This window comes from Mastigoproctus giganteus, chromosome 12 (assembly GCF_048544385.1).
Source record: "Mastigoproctus giganteus isolate SK-2022 chromosome 12, ASM4854438v1, whole genome shotgun sequence".
Taxonomy (NCBI): domain Eukaryota; kingdom Metazoa; phylum Arthropoda; class Arachnida; order Uropygi; family Thelyphonidae; genus Mastigoproctus; species Mastigoproctus giganteus.
Genome location: NC_143586.1, coordinates 175,604,090 through 175,621,417, shown reverse-complemented (window position 1 = coordinate 175,621,417; position 17,328 = coordinate 175,604,090). Strand labels below are relative to the sequence as shown.

The window sequence follows — 17,328 nt, the reverse complement described above, 5'->3', positions numbered from 1 at the left end:
ACTGGAGAATTACTTGGATCTCAGCATTAAGGAATTGGTAGTGGATATTTGAGAAGGTGAAGCTGTTTTGAGCTGGGCATGGTTTCTCAAACTGGAATATGAAATGCAATGTGCTATCATCAGCAAAACTATGGACAGGATTTCCAGTCAATGGAAGGAGATCTTTAATATAAAAGTGGAAAAGAGTGGGGGAAATAACTGAACCTTGGGGAATACCAGAATTAGTGGAGAAGTTATAAGACAAAGAGCGATCTACCGTCACACACACACACACACACACACACACACACACACACACACACACACACACACACACACACACACACACACACACAGAGGGAGGGAGAGAGAAAACTGGATAGCCAATTACAAAACCAGTTGGCAAACCATGAGATGGAAGCTTATTTAGAAGACCTTTATGCCAAACATGATCAGAAGCCTTTGAAACATCAAGAGCAACTGCATGAGTTTCTAACTTTTCCATTAAATTTGTCTATAGATGAATGTTATTTATTATTATATAAGACTAAATGTATTTTAGGGCTTAAGCCTCAGGCTGCATGAAAGTTTAACTGGCATACAAGTATGTGCAAGAGCATCATTTTAGTATGCAGCAAACTCTAAAATAGCTGAGGACGACTTCATCTTAGGTGTACCTCCTATTGTGAATGATATTGCACTACCTCGAATAGTGAAATCAAGAAACACTTTCACGATGAACTGAAAACGACAAATGAATACCAAGATCAACACTGACAAAGACAAAATTGAGTATTTTGAGTTATGCCAAGCCATTAGAAAGAGAGGACAAGAATATTTAACAAAAGAAAAGTAGAACAAGCATTAAGGGAAACAAAGGATTTAAATCAGCAGTCCTGAGCTTGGTTGTTTGTTTGGTTTTTTTTTTTTTTTTTTTATACCATTAGCAACTAAGGCCATATTGCTCCGGGGATATGCGGTGGTCATTTGCTGACCTTTCTGCATCCTCCGTATTTAGTGGTGACGGGCTCGAACCCCGGTCTAATCAAGAAGCGTGTGCTACGCACTGCTGCTCCTTCCCACCTGGCTACGGAGGCACGCAGTCATGAGCAGTAATACAGAAAGACAAATGATACTGAAATTGAAGAATAGTAATGGCATACTTATAAATAGCAGGGAAAGCATCATTCAAATAGCAGAAGACTACTATAAAGAATTATATAAGGAGCAAGGAAATGATTGAAGCAGTGGGGAACATGGATCACAAATTGACAACACATATGATATACCCATTATCCTTCTTGATAAGGTAGAATATGCATTGAAGAAAACGAAGAATCAGAAAGCTCCATGTGAAGATGAAGTTAGTAGAGTTGTTAAAATATGAAGGAAGAGACATGACACAGAAACTGGCAAGACTCTTCACAAAATACATTAGGAAAGGCGTGACACCTAAGGAGTGGAATAAGGGAATCATAATTTTGCTGCGTAAGAAGGGAGATAAATTGGAAATTATAGACCAATTAGCTTGTTTCTCCAAATCTACAAGTTGTTCACAAGGATCATTACTAACAGATTAGAAAGAATACTTGACGAGAATCAACCGAAAGAGCAAGCTGACTTTAGGACAGGATTCTCAACCATGGATCACCTTCACGTAATATCACAGCTAATGGGGAAAGCAAATGAATATAAAACACCATTATGCCTGGCATTTGTGAATTATGAAAAGGCATTTGACTCCATAGAGCATGAGGCAATGTTTTGGGCACTGGAAAGACAAGGCATAGATACCCCATATATTAAGATTTTGAACAAAATATATGAGAATGCTACCTCCTTTATTTAGACTAGACAAAGACAGTAGCAAATTTAAAATTAAGAAAGGAGTTTGACAAGGAGACACAATATCTCTGAAGTTATTTACTGCTGCCCCTGAGGAAGCTTTCAGAAGATTAGACTGGTCGCAGAAAGCAGTCAGTGTGAATGGAAAGTATCTAAACCATTTACAATTTGCAGAGACATTGTGCTCATAAGCCACAATCATTGGAGGAGCAGTAATTAAAGCATTGGATTCATATACTTATCTTGGACAAGTCATTAGCTGTAATAATGATAAATGGCTGGAAGTCAAGGGAAGAATGGATAGCATTCAGGAAATATAGTCACATTCTGAGGGGCAATATCCAAATTTAGAATCAGACTGTCGGATAAGAAGAGAAATGCATGGGCTAGGCAGCAAACTCAAGTAAAGGACATTCTTTCTTATCAAAACTAAAGAACTGAAATGGACTCGAGCAGGACACATAGCTCGAAGATATGATGATAGTTGGGCTAAGAAAATAACAGAATGGTACCCAAGAGGAGCTAAAAGAAAATCTAGAAGGCTACAACAGAGATGGACAGATGAAATTCAAGAGTTCGTGGGCAATAAATGGATGGCCATTATTGCACAAAACAGCAGGAACTGGAAAGATGCTGGAGAGGCCTTCATCCTGAGGCCCCGGATGCCAAGCGTTTTCCGTGGCCAAGCGATTCTCTGAGCTCTATAAAGCGATTTAAAGCGTTCTCCTTTAAAGGAATCACTCTTCTTTTAAGTTCCACGTTAGTTTCTCTTAAGTTCTTAAAAAAAGCACTGTAGACTTCATCTTACTAGTTGTAAGTTAAGTCAGGAAAGAAAAGACAACTTTCCTTTTAAATTTATTAGAGTTACTAACCCAACTAACCTAACAACCGCTTGGCCACTCGTGGCATTACTCCTGCCTCCCCGTGGCGGGGCCGGTAATCTGAGTGGGAAAGCCAACCCTCAGGGCCAAAAGGAGTATAAAATGGACAAAGAAACTTTTCCCTCACTTGATCAGTTGAGATGAGATCACCTACTGATCAAAACCAACCCGATCATGACACTTATCAAAATAAGAGACAAAAAACAGATCTATGTCAACAAGATCACCCAGCCTTTCTCCTTATTCATTCTGTATCAGATTCTCCCGTTAGCAAATTATCCCCATTTCTAATCCAGAAATGCTTGGAAAATGCTACAGGACCACCGAAGATGGTAAAGCGATTACAGTCTGGAGATCTGCTGGTAGAGACAATGAAGCCAAAACACTCGGAATTATTATTGAAACTGACTACTTTTGGTGGAATTCCCGTAAAAATAACGCCCCATGCTACTCTGAATACATCAAAAGGAGTTATAGCAGAGTGGGATCTGATTAACATCTCAGAGGATGAAATTGTACAAGAATTGACAGATCAAAGAGTAATACATGCAAAAAGAATATTAATCCGGAAAGATGGAGAATTAAAGCCAACAAGGAACATAATACTGACCTTTAGTACCCCAAACTTACCAACAATGGTTAAAGCAGGGTATCTGAATTGTCGTATACGTCCATATATACCGAATCCCATCAGGTGTTACAAATGCCAGAAATATGGACACTCCCAGGTAGCTTGCCGTGGCAGTATGATTTGCCCAAACTGTGGTTCAGCAGAACACACCCAAGCTGATTGTGCCGTAACCTCATTCACTTGTCCCAATTGCAAAGGTAATCATCTGCCATATTCAAAAAATTGTGAAATGTGGAAAGTGGGGAAAGAAATACAAAAATACAAAACAGAAAACAAAGTAACCTATCAGGAAGCCAAAAAGCACATCATGCAGTTTATGCCAAAACGCACGTATGCACAAGCAACCCAAAACAATCATTCTATTGCTGACATTGCAGTCCCTCCAAACATTTCTTTTGCAGATTGGGCCAGGTCCGTGCTTAATGCTAAGCCACAACCTGCCAAACACAAGCAACTGGAACAAGCAATTAATACACCTGAAATGTGCCTGAAACTACAAAAAAAGCAGAAAAAACAGTACCTACAGATCATGCTCAGACCAAGAAACAATTCCCTATACATATGGATGTTGACAACAAAACTGACCAAGAAGAAACCATATTAGAACTTCATGCAGAAAAACACATGGATACAGAGAGACCGGATTTCCCCAAAAAAGACAGAAATAAATCAGATCGTTACAAACAAACTGCTTCAAAAAAACAGACAGATCAAAACACAACTCCTAAAAGTAAGTAATGCAGCACATACTTCAATGGAATTGCAGAGGCATACGAGCCAATATTGATGATATATATGACCTGATTAATAAGTACAATCCAGTGAGTGTTTGTCTGCAAGAAACAAATTTAACACCACAGGTAACTCTCTCAATTAGAAACTTCACAATGTACAGAAAAGACAGGAATACTGCAAAATCCGCACATGGAGGAGTAGCAATACTAGTTAACTCTAAAATCCCAGTTCGACATATCTCTCTACAGACTGACTTAGAAGCTGTTGCTGTGCGTATTGCGCTTGGAATAACACTAACACTTGTCTCAATATACCTTCCACCAAACAGAATTTTCATGCTTAAAGAACTAGAAGATCTTATAGCACAATTGCCAAAACCTTTCTGCCTTTTTGGAGATTTCAATGGGCATCACCCGTTGTGGGGATCTTCAAACATGGATAAAAGAGGACATATGATAGAGGCATTACTGAATCAACAGCAGTTAACCTTGCTAAATACTGGCCATCACACTTATGTCCATCTACCCACAGGCTCCACTTCAGCAATTGATCTGTCAATCTGTTCTCCCATACTGTTCCCCAGTATGGAGTGGTCAACCTTATATGATCCATACAACAGCGATCATTTTCCAATTATATGTAAAATTCAAACAAAACAATCCCACTCTCCAGATTACAGAGTAAAATGGAAATTCACAAAAGCGAAATGGACAAAATATTCATTTTGTATTAATTTTGATGATCAATTTATTAAAACCCAACCAATAGATAAAGTCACAGAGCACATCACCGCACAAATTTTGGCAGCAGCTTTTGAGGCAATTCCTCAATCCTCTGCAAACCAAAAAAGACAGGCAAAACACTGGTGGAATGAGGCCTGTAAGAGTGCAAAACGAGAAAAAAATAAAGCTTGGAACCTATTTCGTAGATTTCCTACAACAGCCAACCTCATTTTATATAAAAAACAAAAGGCAAGGGCACGACAAATCAGGAAACAAGCCAAAAAAGAAGCGTGGATAACATTTGCCAGTACCATCACGAAGGACACCAGCAGTCGGCTAATATGGAAGAAAATCCAACAATTAAATAATAAGTACATTCCCTTTTCTGCCCCAATCTTGATTAAGAATGGACAAGAACTGTCCTCTCCAAAGGAAATAGGCAATTTCCTTGGAGAGACCTTCAGTCAAATATCATCAGCTTCTGCGTACGACAATCCTTTCCTGAAAATCAAAACCTCTGCAGAAAAATATAAATTAAATTTCAACACCAACCAATCCCTTCCTTATAATCAACCATTCATCCTAGCTGAACTCCAAGAAGCTCTGAACAGATCAGCAAACAGCTCAGCAGGACCGGACGGAATCTACTATATAATGCTTAAACACCTAAATAATACAGCTTTAAGATTATTACTAGTATTCTACAACCGGGTATTTCTTGAATGTGTTTATCCTTCCTCATGGCATCATTCTGTAATTCTTGCCTTTCCAAAACCAGGAAAGGATCAATCGCTTCCACAAAACTACCGACCAATTTCCCTAACCAGCTGTTTGAGTAAAACACTAGAAAAAATGATAGATAGAGATTAAAATGGATACTAGAAAGCAAAATGCTACTAAATATCAACCAATATGGTTTCAGACAAAACAGATCCTGTTTGGACCTCATGGTAAGAGCCGAAATTAACATTCGGAATGCATATGTTAAAAATGAAAATCTGGTAATGGTGAGTCTAGATATTGAAAAGGCATTCGATACCACATGGAGATATGGAATTCTTCGAGAGCTGTATACCCTAGGGTTGAGAGGACACACACATACCTCAATTCATCCAGAACTTTCTCAAATGCAGAACCTTTCAAGTTCGTCACCAGAATGTACTTTCACAATATTTTATTCAAGAAGAAGGGGTGCCTCAAGGGTCCATACTTAGTCCTACCCTCTTCGCAATTAGACTAAATACCATGACGCAGAATATCCCCAAAACCGTAGAAATATATATGTATGCCGACGATCTTGCTATATCATGCCATTCACCAACCATTAACAGCATAGAGAGACAGTTACAACTTACCATAAATAAGTTAGAGACATGGACTGTAGAAAATGGTTATCGCCTGTCAAAACAAAAGACAATTGCAGTTCATTTCTGTAAAAAGCGCAGATTACATCCAGAGCCTGAACTTAAAATAAAAAACCAACCAATCCCTCTTGCCAGCAATATCCGCTTTTTAGGTTTAATATTAGATACTAAACTCAATTTTGCCATGCACATAACTTATCTCAGAACTCTCTGCTTGAAAAAACTCAATATACTCAGAGCCATCTCTGCCATGGCATGGGGTGCAGATAGATGCACTCTCCTGCATTTGTATCGTTCGCTCATCAGGTCTCGTCTAGATTATGGTTCAATAGTATACGACTCAGCTAGGAAAACTGTACTTACAAGACTGAATACAATACAGCACAGTGCTCTTCGTACTGCTCTTGGAGCTTTTCGAACATCTCCGGTCCAAAGTCTCTATATAGAGGCATACGAACCACCACTCCATCTCAGAAGGAAAATGTTACTCCTCACCTATGCAGCCAGGATTAAAAGCCTTCCAGATCATCCGAATCAACCGCTGCTTTTCAATCCGGAAAGGGTAACTTTCTATAACAATAAACCTACTGAAAATAGACCAACTGGTATTAGACTACAAGATTTGATGCATTGCTGGAATGTTCATTTTGAAAACACGCTCAAAGAAACCAAAATATCTGATCCGTCTTGGTCCTCAAACCCACCTTACTGTGATACCTATTTCCAACAATGGGGAAAAAAGTCCATGGAAAGCTGTTACATCAAGCAATTGCACGAAGGACATGCCGCTAGCAATGCGCAGAGCTGCTTAATATATACTGATGGCTCAAAATCAGATGATGCCGTAGGTGCTGCAGCAGTCTTTCCCACATTTACAGTATCTGTATCTCTCCCGACTGAATGTAGCAGTTATACTGCAGAACTTTATGCAATCCACCTAGCTATATACAATATCAATATTTGTCTCAACACTAATAGTTTAATTTATACAGACTCCATGAGTGCGCTTTCCGCAATAAGTAACAATTTCTCAACCCCACATCCCATAATAAAAGAAATCCGGTCTCGTCTAAATCATTTGAGGAATCTGAATCATACCGTAAGTTTCTGTTGAATTCCAGGGCATGCTGGAATCACAGGTAACGAAACAGCAGACCAGGCAGCTAAGCACCCAAAGAGCAACGCACCTCCATCTTACCAAGTACCCTATATAGATTTATTAAAACATATCCAAAGTATCTGTAGGGAACAATGGTTAAACATTTGGAAAACACAAACAAACAATAAATTATTTGAAATTAAACAAGAACCACAAATATGGAGCTCGAGCTTGAGGAAAAACAGGCATGAAGAAGTAATACTGGCAAGATTGCGCATAGGGCACACACACCTGACCCACTTGTTCCTGCTCATGGGCGATGACCCTCCTGTATGCATGCATTGTTCATCACAACTTACAGTTCGACATATTCTGTTAGATTGTTCGTATTATTCCCATATCAGAAATACTACCTTCCTTTCTCTGACACAAATGCAAGAACCTTTATCACTAACCCACCTATTGGGAAACAATGCCAATCTGGATGAGCTTTTCGCTTATCTCAAACAAACTAAACTTTATGAATGTATCTAATAACAAATAAGGCAAACTCCGGTACCTTTCCAAATATTTGAATAGGCACATTTTGGCCACAGTTGCCCTTGTGCCGAAAAACCTCTACACCAACAACAACAACAACCTTCATCCTGCAGTGGATTTAAAATGGATGATGATGAACATGATGCTCTTACACTAACTTGTACATTATTATTATATATTATTTATGTTTTATACATTATTTATTATTTATGTTTTTTATATTATATATTATTTATATAAGTATATGTAATGCATGACCCTCTTCTATTGTCCTTTTCTTTGATGGTATAGTGGGTTGTCACCTCTCATTCATTTAGAGGTGTGGGTTCATATTGTATTGGAGACTGCAGGATTTCTTAAAATCTCATATGTAGGTTAGTGCAAATACATCATTTTAACATAGCTGTCTACCAATGTAGTTAAATTAATTAATTAAATTGGCATTGGTTTGGTTATGTCTCATGTTGTTACTGCCTTCACAACGAGTTGCCATGGTATTATTCTACCTTGAATAAATAACACTTCACCAGTGGAGAAGACTATTGTTATTTATTCTCAGCGGATACCACCACCCAGATAGCACTGTTTCAAAGTTTGTTGGCTTCTCTTCGGTGGGTGGGCAGGTACCCTGATGTTTCAATAGTGACAACCCAATCATGAAGTATAACTTCACAATATGAGAGATGCCTGATGGTGCGTAGTGATATAGACTATAAAGTATTTATAATGTATATCACTATGCACTATAAAGTATTTATAGTTAAATTAATTAATTTAACTATTTTGGTAGATAGCTGTGTTAAAATGATGCATTTGCACTAACCTACATATTAGTCATTCTACCTCGTAGTATGAGGCCTTTGCCCTTAAATACTTTATAGTTTTTATCACTACATACCATCAGGCATCTCTCATATTGTGAAGTTATACTTCATAACTATTGCCACTATTGCAACACCAGGGTACCGGCCCACCCACCGAAGAGATGCCAACAAGCTTTGAAACAGGCCATCTGGGTGGTGGTATCCGCTGAGAATAAATAACAGTAGTTTTCTCCACTGGTGAAGTGTTAACCAAACACTTCACCAGAGAGAGATATAACCAAAAAAATGCCAATTTAATTAATTAATTTAACTACTTTGGTAGATAGCTGTGTTAAAATGATGCATTTGCACTAACCTACATATTAGTCATTCTACCTCGTAGCATGAGGCCTTTGCCCATAAATACTTTATAGTCTTAAAATCTCATTAATTGAATTTAACCATTTCAGATGGTGTCGAATATTTCTCCCTCAGTTATCCCAGGAATTTGTCATGTATGCACAATAAAAGCCACATAAAATGGGACACTGTGATCTAAATAGTCAAATGACAAAAACACCATAAAACAACAAATTAACTTTTCATATTATGATTTATATTCTGTTCATTTTGTAATTTATAAAACCTGTTAAAAATTTTAATGCATTTAAACATGTAAACATTTTCATACAAAGAACATAGCCTTTATTATTCTGTTTCTGTTTAGTTGTTACAGAATTTTTACTGTAACAACTTGAAATAGCCTAAACTGTAATTGTCTGCCCCATGAAAAATATATATTTTTTTCTCTTGCTTTGGAGACCTGAGGTCAGAAGGTGCAATCTTCTTATCAATTTTAAAAGTTATTTTTCTGCTGCCATCTGTTTTAAACTCTGCCTACAATTAGTTGGAATCACAGATAAGAGATGGTAGAATATAACTAGAAAAATTTAAGGCCATTTGTATATGAATGAAAATGTTTTTTGAAGCAAACTTCAAAACATAAATTTATTTACATATTCTTTAGACTTTACATATGAAAAAAAAATCGATCTGCATGTCTACTGCAGGAAAGTTATAATAATTAAGCACTCTATAAGTGTCATGTTCAAAAAAGTTTTTTAAGAAATTTTTTTTTTTGTTTACCTGTTTTAAGTTATCTTTTTTAAAAGATTAGATTCATTTCTTTTTATGCGAGAAATTTGCCTGGTGACCAAACGCTGATATTTACTCTAGTGCTACACAAACACACACATATTAGACAACATGTGTGGGTGTTTGGCAACATGATTGTAGGGATTCGCTTGAATTTACACTTATTGATTTTAGGGATATTTTATTTCATTATATTGATAAAGAGATAGAGCCATAAAGTTTTAAATTATCATCAGCATTCCTTGGCTTATTTATTCTTTTCTTTATTTAAAATTATCCGCTTACTTAAGAAGTAATCAGGTAATTTAAAAAAAAAAAAAAAAATATATATATATATATATATATATATATATATATATATAAGGTCCATGTGTAGTAAAGGTGTATATATGTTTTGAGGTTCATTTTTGAATGTTTTTTTTTTTTTTTATATTTATAATTTGCTAAATATATAATGAATCATTTTTATTTATTGATCCTGTTAATCCCAAATCTGTTGTGAAATATTTGTTTCAATTTTTATTAAAATCCAGGAGGAAATAAGTAAAGTACAATACAAAAAGTTTAGTAAATATTACTGAGTATATGCAGTGAAATTAAAAACAATTAATTTTGTACATTAATAGTTAATTATATAATAATTAATGAATCGGCGAAAGTTAATTATTTTTTACTTCTATTACTCACGGAATATGGAAAAATTCAGTTACTTTTAAAAAATCTAACAGTTGCATTTTCTAATTTGTTCCTTCATTTTTCTCTTACTCTTTGGAACACCTTATCTCCTTATATATTTTCTAAAAATTAATCCATAGAAATTGAAGGCAGATGGCATCAAGTGTCTTCTTTCCTCGCAATCTTCAACCTATACTTAGAAATAGTTTGTTTTAAAAAAAATAAAATAAATAAATAAAAAAATTGTACAAATTTAAAAAAAGTTTTGTACTTTTTGTATTCGCATTTTTGGTGACTGTAATTCTCACTGTTAAATGCAGTGTTGTCCTGTTTTTATGTTACACATTTCTGAATATGATTCGAGAAAATTGTCATTTTTGTTATAATTTAAGGATATGTTTATGCTATAAATACGTAACCTTAAAAATACTGTGTTTTTAAGAATAATTTTTATTTCAGTTTCATTTTGATGGGTTGGAATCAGAAAGCAATCATGATCTCTCTGTTGTGGTAAGAAATTTAGTATTTCTTAATAAGTTTAAAGTTAATTTACAAATTTTTAAGAATTTTCCATTTATATTATAGGATTGTATGGGAATTCCAATGCATTAGCCGAATTCAAATCAAAATTCATATACAGTAAACTCTCGCTAATCCAGTTACAGTTAATCTGGATCAAAATATGAAAAATTCCGTTGAGTACTTTGAAAGACACATGGAATTTAGAAAAGCAGATGTTACTCTGACTGTGCAGAAGAGACGGAACATACATTACATTGTCTTCATGTTATTCAGTATCGTTGTTGTTCTGAGTCAAACAGATGTTATCATTTATTATATCACTTCAATTGCATACTTCAACCTATACTTAATGTATTTACATAATTACATATAAATTCATATTTATATGTAATTATGTAAATAAGTTAACATATTTTATATAATTATGGGTTCTAAATAATTGAAAAGTAGAATAAAAAGAAAACACGTTACTTTAATTTTCATTAGCAAGCTCAAAGTGATAGAACAACTTGAAAATGGTGTTTCTGGAAAAAAAAATTGTTGAAGAATTTGGTAGTATTGGCCAACAGACTGTGTCATATATTAAAAAACAAAAAGAATCTGTAAAGACATTTGCCTTTAAAAGTCGATGTGGGAAGTGATAAAAGCAGTGTATCAAATAGACGGACATTAAAAAAGCCGCTGGAAGAAGATGTTTTTAAGTGGTATTCACAACAATGATTTAGTGGCGTTGGCGTATGATGCCAGCACCACCTGATAAATGTATAAAACGACAATACATTTATCTATCTCTCAATGGATAAATGTGTTGTCTTTTTATAGTTTTAAAATAAAGGTTTAAATAAAAAAAATAACAATGATATATTTTTATTTATTTTCATCAGCACTACCTATATTTTATTTATTAAATTTTCCATTTATTTGTGTTCTAAATTTTTGTTCCTTTAAGGCTGTCTTTTGCTTCACTAATCCAGATTAGCGAGGGTTTATTGTACTTACATTCAATCATGGAGAGAATTCTGTTCTGATTGAAGAGTGCTTAATACTCATTGAAAAGGCTAATGGTTTGTTCAAGTTTGAGACAAATTCTGTTTGCTGTAGTTCTGAATGAATTGCCAATATCTAAATTCTGAATGAGTTGCTAGTATCTAAATTCTGAATGAGTTGCTAAATATCTAAATTCTGAATGAGTTGCTAAATATCTAAATTCTGAATGAGTTGCTAAATATCTAAATTCTGAATGAGTTGCTAAATATCTAAATTCTGAAAGAGTTCTGAATAAGTTGTGAATGAGTTGCTAACAGGCAGAATGCGCTGGTCCCACAGGAGCTAGTTATTGTGAGGGAGACAAGGAATGTATTATGCAAAAAGGATAGGAAGAACAGGACCAGGATATGTCTGCCAAGGGCAAAGGTTGATGATGTTGTAGAGCAGATATCTTTTTAGGGTACAAAAGGTGATATTGTTGTACACGTTGGCACTAATGTTCTTAAGAGTTAAGAGATCTGCAGATTTATTTAACAAGTACAGGTCAGTGTTGAAAAAAAAGTCATAAATTAGGGTTAAATTTGAAAGTATCTGCAATTCTGCCCAGACATGATAGGAGAGAGTATATGATGAGAGTCTTGTCAATCATTTCAGCCCTGGAGAGATTGTGAAAGGCTCATGGGGTAGCATTTTTTTCAGCGTGGTCTGTGCTTGCTAACAAGAGACACTGCTTATACAGGGATGGAATACACTTAAATAGAAAGGGTGTAAGAATATTTACTGATGCTATTGAGGCAATGTTAGGTGGGCCGGAAAACTGCTAGCTTAGGGAGATTCACAGACTAAAAGAAGTAATAAAAAATAAATAAATTTTCTGTTTATACTCCGGGACGACCAAACAGTCAGAGGAGTTGCCGCAGGCAGAGGCAAAAGTGATTCTTGCACTGCTTCTATTGTAATGAGTGGCAGCCTAGAGAGCAGGTTGCTGGGGATTTCAAGAGCTGCTAGGAGTCATCATGGAACAAGTAAATACATGGGCTGTGGTAGGGTAACTAAGTACAGGTGCATGTATACTTGCATGTACACCAGTACTAGAATATATTTGATGAATTTGAAGTGCTGATCAAGATATCAAAGGTAGATATTGTTGGGATTTCAGAGACATGGTGTCACACAGATATAAGCAATGCAGAATTGGATTTGGGGAGGGGTTATGCTGCTGGTTAAGAAACACACAAAATCTAAAGAAGTGCATCCAGTTTACATTTGGTGAGAGTGCAGTGTTGAGTCAGTTTGGTGTGACATAAGCAGTGAGAACTGGAAAATGAGAGTAGGAGTGTGTTATAGGCCTAATTAATCTGATGAGTACAACGAATAATTGTGCAGAGAAGTAGAGTAGGCCATTAAATCAGAATGTCTTGTAATGGGGGATTTTAACTTTCCTGATATTTACTGGAACTTGTTGATTGGTCACTCGCCTGCTAGCAAGACATTTGTGGATTTATTGGAGGATTGTTTTCTATAGCAACATGTTCAAGGGACAATCAGAGGGAGTAATACTCTTGATCTGATTATCAGAAGTGATTATTCATGCATTAAGATTTGCAGATAAAGGAACCAATAGGTGACAGTGATCACAGTGTACTGATGTGCGATTTACTTAAAGTTGTAACTACATTCAAGGGTAAAGGGAAGTGTTTTTGTTTTCATAAAGGTGACTACAGTGGTCTCAGAGAGTTTTTAAATTCTATACAATGGGGTCAACTAATGATGTTAAAAACAGCAAATTCTAAATTGGAAGCCTTCAAGGAATTAATCATGGAAGCTACTAGGCTTTTCATACCAACTGAGAAATACTGTTCGAGATTTAGACTTAATGGAGGTCAGATGAATTAATGAGGCTCATAGCAGAAAAGAAAATGTGTAAAGATATAAATTATCGGCTGACACAGAAGATTATGGCATTTTACAGACTAGTTAAGCTAGTCTGTAATCAAGTCACAAAGGCTGAATATGAGAAATCCTTGGCAAACGATGCAAAGAAAAACAACAAAGACTTCTTTACTTATGTAAACTTTAGAATGAAGGAGATGAATCAGATTGGTCAACTTTATTGGTGGTTCGACTGTTGATGATCCTGCTCAGATAGCTGACAAACTGAATGAGTATTTTGCATCTACATTCAGTCACACTGAGGAATTCTGTGAGGAAGTGGAGGCAGGCAGTTCACTAAACTGTAACAGGAAACTAAATGATTTTGTTATAACGGAGAGCCAAGTGGAGGAGAAATTCTTGAAGGTTAAACATAAAAAAGGCATCTAAGGTGGATGGGATCTATCCAGTTATATTAAAGAAGGTGGCAAAGGAAGTAAGCAGGCCCTAAGCCATGATTATGAGGGCTTCCTTGGACTCAGGGGAGGTTCATACAGACAAAAGATGTGCAAATGTCCTCAGTTCACAAAGGGGAATTCAAAGGTGACACAAGTAATTACAGACCTGTTAGTTTAACTACAATTCTGTGGAAAATAATGTCACTGGTTAAAGAAGTGAAGCATAATCACCTAGACAGGACTGAAGTAATAGTTTAGAAACAGCATGGTTTGTTAAGGGCAAGTCTTGTTGACCAATTTCATTGGATAATGTGATGTGGTCACAAAGGAACTGGAGGCAAAAAATAATTTTGATATCATATACTTGAATTCCAAGGTACTGTTTTGATAAAGCTTTTGATACTGTTGCACATGGAAGACTGCTGTACAAATTGGAGCGGTATGGCATTAAGGGCAAGTTGCTGCAATTTGTATAAAGGAATGGTTTAGTGGGAGATGACAGGGAGTAGTAATAAATGGACACTGCTCTACGTGACTAATGTTATTAGTGGAGTCTTGCAGAGTTCGGTGCTGGATCCATTGTTGTTTTGTGTATTTATCAATGATATTGGTGATTGTATATCATGCTTAATGTCCATGTTTGCAGAGGATACAAACTTTAGCAGAGTTATTAAAGACAATAAAGACAGTATGCTACTGCAACAGGATCTAAAAAAGTTAGATGTTTGACATTGACAAATGCAAAGTACTGCATACGGGTTGCTGTAACCAAAGAGAAACGTACCAACTGTGTGGTACTACACTCAGGGAGGTGGACAATGAAAAATACCTGGGGATAATTGTGCAGTCAGATATGAAGTTCACCGAGCAGTGGAGACGGGCTGCCAGAGCAGGCCATGGAGTTTTGCCATGATATATAGGAATTTTGCTACCAGAGACAAGGAGATGTTATTCCTTTGTATACGGCAATGGTCAGGCCACGCCTTGTGTACTGCATACAGGTGTGGAGGCCTCATTTTAGGGAGGATGTATAGTTGCTAGAACAAGTACTGAGAAGGGCAACAAGATTGATGAGGGGGAACAAATGGGTGTTCTGCAATTTGCAGCATCCGCAGACTAGGCACCTGCAAGGTGATCTAATTGAGGTGTATAAGGCCTTGGGTTTGAACATGCTCAGTGCTGATGGGATACTTCCGATTGCTCAGATTAAGAACCTGAGGGGGCATAGATTCAAATTGAGGAAAGACAGTTGTAGAATAGTTGCATTTCAAACATCGGAAATCGGAATTGAAATGCGGAGGATTTTTTTTTTTTTTTTTGCCTGATGCTATATAAGCTTGTTTTCTGCTCTTGCATCATATGCCTCAACTAATACTAATCATCTGAAACATAACCAGGACAGCAATTTCAAAACTTACTGGATTCCCAGTCAGCTGGCTGATGGTCTCTGTTCTGAAAAACATATGAAAAAAATAAATAATATATTTTTGCTGCCTCCTTTAATACAACTGGATAAATCCCATCCCACCCTTCCTTATGTTTAACTTCAGCAATTCCTTCTCCAATTTGCTCTTAGTTATTGCAAAATCATTTAACTCCCTGTTAGAGTTTTATAAGTTTCTGGCCTCCACTTCCTTACAGATTTCCTCATGAGTGAATGTAGATACAAAATACTCATTCTGTTTGTCAGCTACCTGAGCAGCATCAACAACCTGATTCATCCCCTTCCTTCCAGATTTTACATAAGTAAAGAAGTCTTTGCTATTTTTCTTTGCATCCTTTGCCAAAGGTTTCTCATAATCTGCTTTCACTTTCCTAACCTCCTTTGGTCACTTGATTACAGACTAGATTATAACTACCATAGGCTTCTGTGTTGCCTGATAATCTATATGCATCCCATGCATTTTTCTTCTCTGCCACGAGTCTCATTAGTTCATCCACATGGGCCTAAACCTAGAACAATATTTCTTAGTTGGCATGAAAAGCCTGGTTGCTTCCAAGATTAATTCCTTGAATGCTTCCCATTTAGAATTTTGCTGAAGGTAACATCATCATCATTTGGTACCATTATATAGCATTTAAAATATCTCAGTGACCACTGTAGTCACCTTTACGAAAGAAAAATCCTTCCATTTACTCCTGATGGTAGTTACATCTTTGAGTAAATCCCACATTAGTACACTATTGTCACTGCCACCTAGTGGTCCTTTATTTGTAGATTCTTAATATATATATATATATAATCACTGCCGATAATCAGATCAAGAGTATTACTCTCTCTGGTTGCCTTTCGAACATGATGCTGTAGAAATCGATCATCTAGTAAATCCACAAAGATCTTGTTAGTCTCTGAGCAACCAACCCACAAGTTCCAGTCTTTATCTGTGAAGTGAAAATCCCCTAATTATAAGACAGTCTGATTTAAGGGCCTACTCTGTTTCTGAACAGCTCTTCGTTGAATTAAAAAATTTTGAAAGAAAACTTACAAATTGCAAACTTTGTAAGTTTTCTTTCAATTTGCCAAAAATCCAAATATAGCTGTTCAATCCAACATACATCACATTCATGTACTGAGATATGTTGAAGATTACTCTTAGATATATTGAAGAATGTTATTGTAAATTTATTTTACCAAGAGTTTTCAAATCTTTTGTTTTGAAAATTGATTACCATAGTAGGTTAAACCAGAAGGAAAATTCTGATTTAGTCGTAGGCTTTTCTACTGTCAAGTCTGTGGAGAGAGTCTAAAAAAAGAGATTTTGTTCTTTTGCTCATTTAGAAAGTATGTTATGGCTGCATGTGAATACAAGGTGTGCAAGTTCCCTCTGAAAAATGCTATTCTTATAATGCTGAGGTAGTGCATGAATTTCAGCTTTTAAATTTTTTGTGGCCAAGTTTTCTTTCTTAATCTGTTTTTTTGTATTTTCAATAAATTATTTTTGATTTGTTGTTTTATTTATAATCAGTAAAAATTGTCAGGGTTCCAAAATTTTTTATCATGGTGAAAAGGGTTCCGCGATTAAAATAAGTTGGAACCACTGCTCTGGGATAACTTTTTTA

General features: G+C 35.9%; 1 protein-coding gene across 1 annotated transcript in view; it reads left to right on the top strand.

Annotated features, from left to right (window-relative positions):
- LOC150077612 (terminal uridylyltransferase 4-like) overlaps positions 1–17,328 on the top strand; it is a 753,631-nt gene that overhangs the window by 229,744 nt on the left and 506,559 nt on the right. Inside the window, exon 8 of the mRNA XM_090385959.1 lies at positions 10,889–10,939. Within this exon, the coding sequence (XP_090242085.1) occupies positions 10,889–10,939 (51 nt within the window). The remainder of the gene's footprint in view (positions 1–10,888; positions 10,940–17,328) is intronic.